The sequence below is a fragment of the Daphnia pulex genome, chromosome 10, assembly GCF_021134715.1.
Source record: "Daphnia pulex isolate KAP4 chromosome 10, ASM2113471v1".
Taxonomy (NCBI): domain Eukaryota; kingdom Metazoa; phylum Arthropoda; class Branchiopoda; order Diplostraca; family Daphniidae; genus Daphnia; species Daphnia pulex.
In genome coordinates, this window is record NC_060026.1 from 9,441,746 (window position 1) to 9,452,323 (window position 10,578).

Sequence of the window (10,578 nt, forward strand, 5' to 3'; positions counted from 1 at the left end):
TACCAAAAATTGAAAAGTGTTATATTTTGTTTGGGAGATAATTTTTTTTACTGGAAGATATAAAACAAAACGAAAATAGCTAAAGAAAGGTAGGGAACAGGCGGGGTTGGGTAAATAAAGCTTAGGTTTTATGCAGAAATGTATTTTACGGTTCAGGGATATCCCAGTCAAGACTTCGATAAGAAATTTCAATGGGAAAACTAAAAAAAATTTTGTCAGTGCGAAAAAGGGTGGGAAGGATAGAAAAATTTTAGTTTTCATTCATGAGCTTTTTGTATGTTCTTGAAACTTATAAGAACATGGATTTTTATCCAAATATCTATTGACAATTTTTGAAATTATATTAAAATAACGGGTTCAGTTTCAGTACCCCCTGTTCCCGTGTTTAACAAGGCGCTTATGGACGATCCCTTTCTAAAAATGGGATTTGCTGAAGTACCTGATGAAGTACCTTATCAAACATAGTGAATTAGTATTCCTACAGGTAACACTGTTATAAAATAATGCACATTAATAAAAATATCTATATTTCATTCAGATTAGCGGTAATAATTGTTTCATCATAATTACATTTTGAGAAAGGGATCTTCCGTAAGCGCCTCGTTAAACACGGGATCAGGGGGGACCTTAACCCGTTTATTCATAATTTTGATTTTGTAAAATATATTTTTTCTGGGTCAAGTTATACACAAACGAGGGGTGAGTTTGCTGGAAAATGGGTAGGGGAGGGGTAAAGTCAGAGCAAGAATCAAGACGAAGGTTCAAAATCGATTTAAAATAAAATAAAATTGAAGATCGATATAAGTTTAACTCCCCTTTTTCTTTTGCATCCACTATGACAAACTTATTGCATAACAAAATATTTTATTTATCAATATTTTTTTAAAGAATTTATGTTGTAATTGTTCATTACTTAAATAACTATAACCAAATTTTTTTTTAAATTTTAAAATGGACCCTTATTCGCCATTTTCCGACGTCTAGCGCCCTATTGTTGTTGCCGGTTTTCCAAATACCTAGATTTAAAAAAAGGTCGAAGCTTTTTTCTTCCCCTGCCCCAAACATTTAAAATCTCGGCATTAGAACAAATTGGCATCTACGAAAGGGGGAACAAAGAGGGAATATCTTAGAAATACAAATTGCAATTTTAAAATAAAAATTAAAGTGATTTTTCATATGGCATGGTGGCCAAAATTATGCATGAGATTATAGAACCAACGATGCTTTTTTAAGCCCTAATGAGTCTTATTTTCTGTAGCGTAAAAGAAAGCCAAAGTAGTCCCATTTACTACTGGCCCTCTTGAATATGCGAAACTTTTGATTCCAATTTTAAAGGGCCCTTCCCGTTAAAAAATCCCTCCCAAAATACATTATATTAAACTTAGGTCTAAGAACCCCCAGTCTAAAAATTGTTTTCGTCGAACGAAAACTTGATTTTTGGCGATTTTTTTTAAGTTAAAGGGGATAGAAAAGATAACTTGTTTCTTTCAGTTGAAGAGCTTATAAGCTGATTAGCTGAAGATTTGTTGTCCAAAAAGAAATTACTGATAAATTGTGTTTGGAAATCAACGGAGATGTCAAGTAATACAAAAGTAAATATGCTACTGGAGGAAGACACAGCAATAATGCAAGTTGTATGTTGATATCAACAACAGTATTAAAAACTTCAAGAAGATTTAACAGCAAAACGTCCCGTAAAAAATATCCCAAACAGAAAAAAGCTTTTGGTTAACTGAAACTGAATAACAATTAAAGAAAGTGAATTTTTAACTTTCTGATTTCATTTTAATTTATTTCACTTCTATATCACAGAGTCGTTGAACAACCTTTAGCCAGTGAAGATTTAGAAGTTAATATATATTGTGGTGTGTGACAACATGATTTGGTGACATGGAATCAAAATCTAGTATTTATGACGAAGAAAACATTATGCTATCAATGGGGGTTGAAGAACTGGTGGATAAGTATTTTTATTAATGTTTCATGTTTATAAAAAGTGTCCACACCGTGTACTCATTTCAATCACGGCCTCGTAATAGCCCCGTATCGTTATTTTCGTCACTACTCTTTTCTTTACTTATTTCCCCCTAAAAACTCTACTTTATTTTATTAAAAATTATTCTAAAATGTAGTCGACGAGAGACGAGACCAATGTGCCCAAATGGAAGACACAGTATTAACGATAAAACCATTCTTATTTATTAAATATCGATTGTTAGATTTAAACCATTGATCACATTTATCGTAATCCAGTGCTATTCCAAAGAGCTCCTCACCGCTGTTCCACTTAAGAAATAAATATAAAAAACAAATTTCACAGTCATGTATCCATCCAGAAAAAAAATTGGCAATTATGGCAACACTGTTTTAATAATATTGCCAGTAAGCCAGTCTGCTATACGGTAGAGAACATAAATGTTATGTAAACCAACTAATCTTAATTAAGTAAAAGTTAATCAAAAGTTAAGTGATAGTAAAATTAGTTATCACTTAATTAAGTTAGAGTTAAGCAATTCATTAAGTAAATTTAGTAAGCTAAAATAGACTTTAACCAAAATCAGTAATTTTATTGTTCAAATCGAGCTGAGGGATGAACAAGAAAGATGGAGAACAAGAAACGATTCAAATGCAAATACCAGGGGAGGGGAAAGGTACTATCGGACTTTATACACCATTTCGCCATCCTTTCTGCCAGAGTTAATTTTACCCGACTCATGTTATACTTGTCCGAAAGGCTGAAAAAAGCAATAGCAGCACACGCGGCATCATAAATTGCAAAACGGCCGTTGTTTTAAATCTTTTAAGGTGGAAAATTATTCCGTATTTACTGAACTCCTCTTTTTAGCATACCCTCCGTCATTACATTCTCGTTCAAGTTTCTAATATAAATGCAATTCACCTTTACTGCCAGTACCTTCTTTTCCTTGAAAGCCCTGCAATATAAATCATAATTCGATCTTTCATTGTTTTTTTCCCACGTTATTACATGGAAAGTTCTTACCGAGTGAATATCAATTCAACCTCAAAATATTCATTTTATTCTTAAGTTTTTTACCAACCCTTCGTTTTCTTTTTCAGCTAGAGGTAAAACAATAAGTCAACTATAACAGTTTTTGCAAACACAAAGTTTAACGTTAAGTTTAGCGTTTGTTGATTAGATTGTTGAAGTATAAAATATGAGAAGCTAGGAATCACGCATTTTTTAAAGACCATTCGCGCTTATTCTTTCAGCAGATTCGTTTTGGTCTATATGTACAAGTTAAATTGATAAAACAGTAAATCATAGTTTATGAAAATAAAAATGGCTTACCAGGGCTTTTTTTGCTTTTTTGACTTCCTGTGCCTGAGTCAACTTTTCCAATAAAACAAAAAAATTCTTCCCAATAAGGAGGTTTCAATTTCAATAAATTTACTGAAATCCACATTAACCACATAAAAAATGATCCATTAGCTTGCTAATCTTTGATTTTGAATCCGCTGTTTCAACCATCGCAGAAGATCGTCAACATTTCGAGAAACACTCTGGCCACGCGACTGTAACGATGAAAACTACGCAAAAGCTAGGTAGCAAAATAAACCCGCTAGGAGGGGGAGGGACGTGAAAGTGCGTGAAGTTCAGAGAGTTTCACTGAGTCACGAGTTCTACAAGCAGCCGCAAATATCGTTCATTCCCACTTCGCTATTTTTCATCGACTGGTCGGCTCTTTACAAAACTCAGGTCGAATCCAAAATTCCTTGATTCAAAAAGATAATTAATTTACGTAGAATCCTCGTTTCAATTAGCAACAATCTTTAAGCCGAACGCTGCCAGCCAACGTAAACTTGCTCACTCTGGAAACCTTAAATCAAGGGAAATATTTGATGAGGTTGGAGCACATTTACGATGTCGGTGAAGACAGCATTTTATCACAGCCGGCTACAGTGTCGATCGAGGTAAATTGGCCAGTTTAATTAGGTAATATCATATCTAAAAGTAATTCATTAATTTCTATTTTATTAGGGTTTATTTCCTGGATTCACCGTTACTTCGGCGGAGGAAACTATGTTGGGCGGTAATCAGTTCAAGAAAGACTCGAACATGTTAGTTTGGAACGTTGCGTCCACTTCCAACAGAAATGAGGACGGACAGCAGATTTGGGACGAACGCGCTATTCCGGCAGTGCAATTAAAACCAATGGAAATCCGCACATTTATCATTACTTTAGTTCGCATTTAGTCTATTCAGTGTGGGTGTGATGTTATTCATTATAACCAAAAGGCATATTACGTATATGGAAATTTTGACAGTTTTAATGGGGAATACAATAGTGAAGGCCGTTGCAGGCTATTTTGCGCGCAAGTAATAAATGTTTTCGTTAGTTTTAGTCATAATATTCAGATGTATCGATAAACAAGATAATGCGGACTGAAATTTGGCCAGTTTATCTGCTTACAGATAATCCCAAGAAGAAAGCAAAACGTGTTAAGTCTAAAGAAAACAAAGTTTGCGCTCCAAAGAGTAACCTTCCTATCGCAAATTGCAAAAAAAAATAGATCAATGAAATACCGCGAAATTCGAATGTTTGAGGTAGGACTCATGGTCGTTCTTCAATTATACGACTAGTTTATTGACTATTATTTAGTTTCTCCAATGTCACCTAGAAAATACCTTTTGCCAGATAACCTACCAATTTATCAAAGGTTTTTTCGAGTCTTGCCATCAAGGATAACGGGATAAATCTAATCAATGATACAAGAGCATTGGTCAGGAAATCAAAATTACTATTTAGTTCCCAAGGAAAACCCTTCCAATCTATGGAGATACGCACTTTCATTTTGAATCTCGTTCGGAATAATCAACTCGATAAATAGTTTGCTTTTTATTCCCCTGTGGAAATGCATATTTTAACCCTAAGTTGTTTTTACTTCGATAAAAAATAAATCGAAAATCGGTACCACAAGTCGTTTTTATGTTAATCACGAAATGATATAACGAAGTTACGACAATAAAGTTCACGGTTATACTGATTGGAAATCTTTGAATATGTTGATTAAGAAGAAACTGTCGGTCACGATAGTCCTATACGTGCTGGTTCGTTTTTTTTAAAATAATTGATCAACATAAAACGCGTGTGCTTTTTATTAGTTTTATTGAAATTTGATCTGCCGACACCATGTCATTAATGTGGGAAAGTAGGAAAACTGAATGAGAATGAAAGAAACAGAAGGCAAAGCAGTGTACCTTGTGGTGTTATTACGGATACAAAATTTTGTCGTTGTTCACCAGCATCATGTACGCTTGGTGACAGTTGGTTCGCTTTCCGTAAATCGTCATGCCGGGGATGTTCGGGTTTGTTCGGTCAATTTTGACACCGCACTGAATAGTGGCATTTTTCAACGCGTGACCATACTTTTAAGGTTGGGGCAATCGACTACCACCGGCAGATTCTCGATGATGTCGTCGGAGGCCGCACGACGAAGGTCCGCATCTCCTTCTGATATCACGAGCTTTAAATTTTCCAATTTGTTTTGGCGATCTAAAAAATTGATTTTCACGCCGTATTCCCGTTCCAGACGCTGCGCATTTTGACCCCCTAGCCCAATGACACGGCTGCGGAACCGATCCGAAATGTTCGTCAGAAGGAGCCTGCTATTACCCACATCCTCTCGCTCAATTTCCTCGGAAGTAATTATGAAATCCTCGGCCGGAATATCTTCGGGTTGGCGCGGTGAAAACTTGATGATGGTGTCGAGTTGCATTGGAATCGGTTCAGAGAGTTCAACTTCACGCACTTTTCGCTTTGTCTAAGCTATAACCATGGGCATGGTCAGTAGTGTTTTGCGGATTGTTCGTGCAACAAAAAACTCACCTCAACTGCAGAAGACACGTCGTTCTCAACATTTCGAACTATTTCGGTGAGAAACGTTCTTAAGTTGTTTGAGAATTAGAAATTGTAATATTTTATCAATTACCTGGACTTAAACGTTAAAACGTTTGGCAATCTCCTCTACGTATGTTGAATGGTCACAATCACAAGTCGGGATAGTTTTGCGGTGCGTCACCCAGTCTTCAGTTGGTTGCTTCCGCGATGTTGCTGCCAGCATTTATTACGAAATGGAATCCTACCGGAAGTGTAATGACGTAGTCTCCTGGTAGTGGTTTCAGGGTCCAGAATGGAATGTTGGCCAGCAACAGTTCTTGTGGTAGCAAAACCATATTCTTGTGTCTCTAACGATGATGGGTATTTTTAGAGAAGAGTTAAATATAATTTTTTAAAAATAGAATTATTACTTACAAATCTGCGGATTGGCAATTTTTGTAAAGTTCTGGATATTTTAGTTTGAAAATGGCTCTTAGCTGTTTTTGGTATGTGTAAGATACTCTGCAAGATAAAAATGTTCTTAAGTAATCATGGAACTTGTGTGTTATTTGTAGTGTTATATTCTACTTACGCGACCCAAAATTTAGGTTTGCCAGATTGTAAATAATTGACACTACCAAAATTTAAATCCTCGGCGTGCCATCCTGATAGGCCACCAGCCTCACCGATAAACAGTTCAACGGTGTCTATCCGAGGCATGTTCAGTTTTTTTGGGGGGTACAACAAGTGCTTAGAAAACGAATTTGCCAAAGATTTCAAGCACATGTGAATTATTATTTATATGATCAAGGCTGTTAATAATGCTTTAAAGGGAAGTTAATTATATTAATGTAAAACAATATTACCACTCGTTATTGTTTTCCTTCAGGAAAATTAATATCCCTTGTCCATGACGTATTTAGGATAAGTTTTGGACTCGGTCACATTTGTAAGGAAGGATAGAATTGATGGCCAAAAAGAATATCGTCCTCCGAGGTCGTATCCTGGTGATCTTTTGAAATCTGCGTCGAGGGCCGCTTTCTGAATGTGTTATATGTCGCCCAGCCTTTATGTTTCTCAGGTTGCTGATAAACCGTGAAGCAGCCTTCAGAATTCTTTGTTAAGACTTCCACGTAACATGTTCCCGGCTTATGGATGTAATGTCCGGAATGCATTTCGCAGTGCACGGACGAACGAGAAAGGCAACATGCTCAGATCCGTGCTCTGCATATGTTCGGTGTACTTCGCCGTAGAAGTTTTCCGTATCTATGTCGATTACCAGAGTCAGACAGTTATGCTCATTGATTTCTGAAATATTGAAAAATTTATTAAAAATTGATGTTAATTGAAAGTGAAGGCGAAATATGTTTTTTACCTAGAAGGGTAAGACTCTCTAGTTCTGACATATTTTGGGAATTCAGAATTTAGTCATTGAGTTTTGAGCATTTGTGAAATTTGTGATCGAAATCGCCGCAATAGTTGCTTTTTACTCTGTCTGGACACTGGCGATGATAGTGGCCGGTTATATTGCAGGTGTAGAAAATCTTGTATATCCACTATCTCTGTTGAACCACTGCAGCATATAACGTGCGGAACTAATCGGCGATCTTTCTCTCCCGTGGAATCTAGGATGTTGACGCTGCGCATGGATACGAAAATTACGCTCACGGACTCTGTCTCAATCAGGGCCGCAGAGAGCTATTTTGGCGCCCGGGGCAGGCGTCGTCCGGCGCCCTGCCACTTTCGAGTAATACAGTTCTAAAAAAAATTGGACGAAATTTGACGATGAACCAAATAGGCTTTCATTTATTTAAGTTTGCAGTTTTCTGGGTTATTACATTTCAAGATAGCACAGTAGTCTAGTTTAACTAGTCACTTCATCCGTGCAGTATTTAGTATTAGTAAAGCACGTAAAATCCAATATTCTATGCGCATAGATCGTTATTCAGTAGATAGATCCAACAGGCATTCAAGACATCACAAATCACAATCACATATTTATGCAAGGCATATTTTGCGAGCTTTCCTCGACGCGAAATTTGAAATTACTTCTTCATACGACACGGATCTGGCCAACTCGTTTTCAATAGATAACATCATAAGGCTCGAAAGCCTTTCCTGTCCCATGGTCGCTCTAAAATAGTTCTTGATGATTTTCATTTTGCTGAATGACCTTTCTCCCTCGGCGACAGAGACTGACATCGTATTGAAAATCCGCAGAAGGATGCAGATCGATGGAAACATGGGTTCTAGCCCCTTAGAAAAGATCTGATTGAGGAGTTTCAATGAGTTGCCAGGATTAAACAGGGCCCCTTTCACGCGATCAAAGTGACGAATTTCTGCCACAAGATCTTCTTCATTCACGTCGGTAGAGTAGAACTTGGCAAGCTCACGGGCTTTTTGTTCTTGAGCAACAATATCATCAGTCAATGACCATATGAAATCAAATCTAGCATAAACCTCTTTAACGACTTCGAATCTTGATCGGATTTGTTGTATAAGATGATCCAATCCAACGTTGAAAACACTCACCTCGAACTTCTTCTCTGCGCCGTCGTGGAAGTAGGCTGTATTCGGAGGTTCATCATGGTGCCTTTTTGTTTTCCTTGTTCGTTTGACTTCAAAGTCCTTTTCAAAACCGAGAGATTCGGCCACCAATTTTGCTTCTGACAAAAGTTCGTTCCATGACGAACGAATGCGGCCCAAATCATCTAATAGCTGATTGATGAGGATAATTTCGTCGTCAATTGCAATTGAATTAGATTGCAAGAGACGACTGACGTCGTCCGCCGCTTGAAGCGTCTTGAGCCATACAGTAAGAAGGACCACCGTATCAAAAGATTTTAACCATTTCTTTAAGGATTTGGCTTGATTGACCATTTCGCCAGTGTGAAGTACTAATTGGAAAATCGTTTTCATATCGCTTACTCGCTTCTCTCACTTTCTCACTTTCGTCCTAAAATTCAATTTAAGTATGAAATAACATAGACGATTTCCTATTTCAAGACACATCATTTACAATCATTTATTTATTTCTTTTATTTTTTAATTTCTGTTTTTTTTTCGCGCCCTCCGCTTTTTGGCGCCCCCCGCTTCTTGGCGCCCAGGGCAGCTTGCCCCTCTAGCCCCCCCCTCTCGGCGGCCCTGGTCTCAATCAGAGTCCTGTTCGAAGCCCTCAGCATGTGGATCAAAAGCCCAATAATTGAAAACCACTTGGTGGTGGTTGGTTTCTACGGGTCCTTGACATTATGTTATAGCGTTTTTACTTGCTCAGAAGAAGGCAAGGTGACTTTCAAAATCTTAAAAGACTAAAAAAAATGAGTCTACGCCCTTAAGGTTTCTCTCTAATTCTTCCTCATACGGATAAACCAAAGATTGGATACATTGCTACTATGATTATCAAATATCATTTGAAACAAATGAATATAAAACATAATTTAATTTATAACAATAAAATAATAAATAAAAATGGTATATAAAGAACAATCAAGCACAATAATTAGACCAGAATTTAAAAAGTTCATAATCGTTAACACTTATGAAAAACCCAAAATGAGACAGGAGCCAACCGACACTTATTCCTCTTCCACACTCTACTAAAATAAAAATAACGAGAAAAACACAATAATACTAGGTGATTTTAATTGTGTAGTTGAGCCTAAAGACAGAGCCCAAGGAGAAAAGAAAAAAGGAAATCACAAATTTAAGAAATTAATGGAGAGACTAAAATATATTTATTGTTTTTAGATCTCTGCACCATATTTAATTCATAGCCTACATAACACCAAAAGGAAAATCCAGTATAGATAGAATTTATGTATTCACACAGCACAAAGAAAACTCAAAATTGAATAATTATTTTATGACGGTGACCACTCATCAGCAGTTTTGATGCAGTTTAAGGGAAACACACATGCAACTGAATCAGAATTATCTATGGGAACTTAGTACCAGTATTTTTCATAACTTAGATTAAAAGATGGAAAAAATTTATCAAAAAACGAAAAACAAAAAAATTACCATTATAAATCCATGGTGGAATGGTGAGAGACGAAAAAAAAACCTTGAAAATCGGTGTTCGACGTATTAAACCTCAAAATCAATAGAGAAATTTCATGAGAAGATATTTCACTAAATGCCTAGATAAAGTAAAAGCCAAAATTGACAAATATTATTGTTTTAAAAACAAATTTATTAAAAGAAATTTACAAACATATTTAGGAAGAAAAGGAAATTAGAGGAAAATCAACCCACTCAGTGGACTATGAAATCAGTACAGTTGCATGTACTATAAGAGAATTTTTTTGTTGAAGCAAGAACAACTAATTGGTTGGAAGATAATGGAATCAATCCCAGATCCTAAAATACAAAGTACAAAGTAAAAAACACATTTTACAAAGATACATACACTCTCAAACACATGATCACGCGAAAAGAGAGGAGGTTTTAAAAAACATAAATAAAACAGAGGAAGAAGCTTGGAGCGCAATAAAAACACTACTTGAAGGAAATTCCGTGGAATAGATGGGTTACCAATAGCATTTTACAGACATGACCCTTTTAAAAACTGAAATGACCAATATGTACAATTATATTTCTAATTCAAATATCCTCAGAAAAACTCAGAAAAATGGAATAAAATAATTCTAATATAAAGGGTTTATACGGAAAACACCACGAAATCAAAGACAAATAAGTCAAGTGTCAAGTGTTCCGTTTACAAATTTTTGCAAAAATT

The 10,578-nt window shown here is 36.1% G+C and overlaps 2 protein-coding genes across 2 annotated transcripts; one reads left to right on the forward strand and one right to left on the reverse strand.

The window, feature by feature from the left end:
• The first annotated feature begins 3,608 nt into the window (after positions 1 to 3,608).
• LOC124204165 (lysosomal alpha-mannosidase-like) lies at positions 3,609 to 4,364 on the forward strand. The gene is made up of 3 exons (XM_046601199.1): positions 3,609 to 3,718; positions 3,784 to 3,933; positions 4,001 to 4,364. Exons 2-3 carry the CDS (start codon positions 3,862 to 3,864, stop codon positions 4,214 to 4,216), a joined length of 288 nt encoding a protein of 95 aa, XP_046457155.1. The 5' UTR covers positions 3,609 to 3,718; positions 3,784 to 3,861; the 3' UTR covers positions 4,217 to 4,364.
• A 3,474-nt stretch (positions 4,365 to 7,838) lies between these two features.
• On the reverse strand, positions 7,839 to 8,759 carry LOC124203496. The gene has a single exon (XM_046600172.1). It carries the CDS (start codon positions 8,757 to 8,759, stop codon positions 7,839 to 7,841), a length of 921 nt encoding a protein of 306 aa, XP_046456128.1.
• Between the last annotated feature and the right edge of the window lie 1,819 nt (positions 8,760 to 10,578).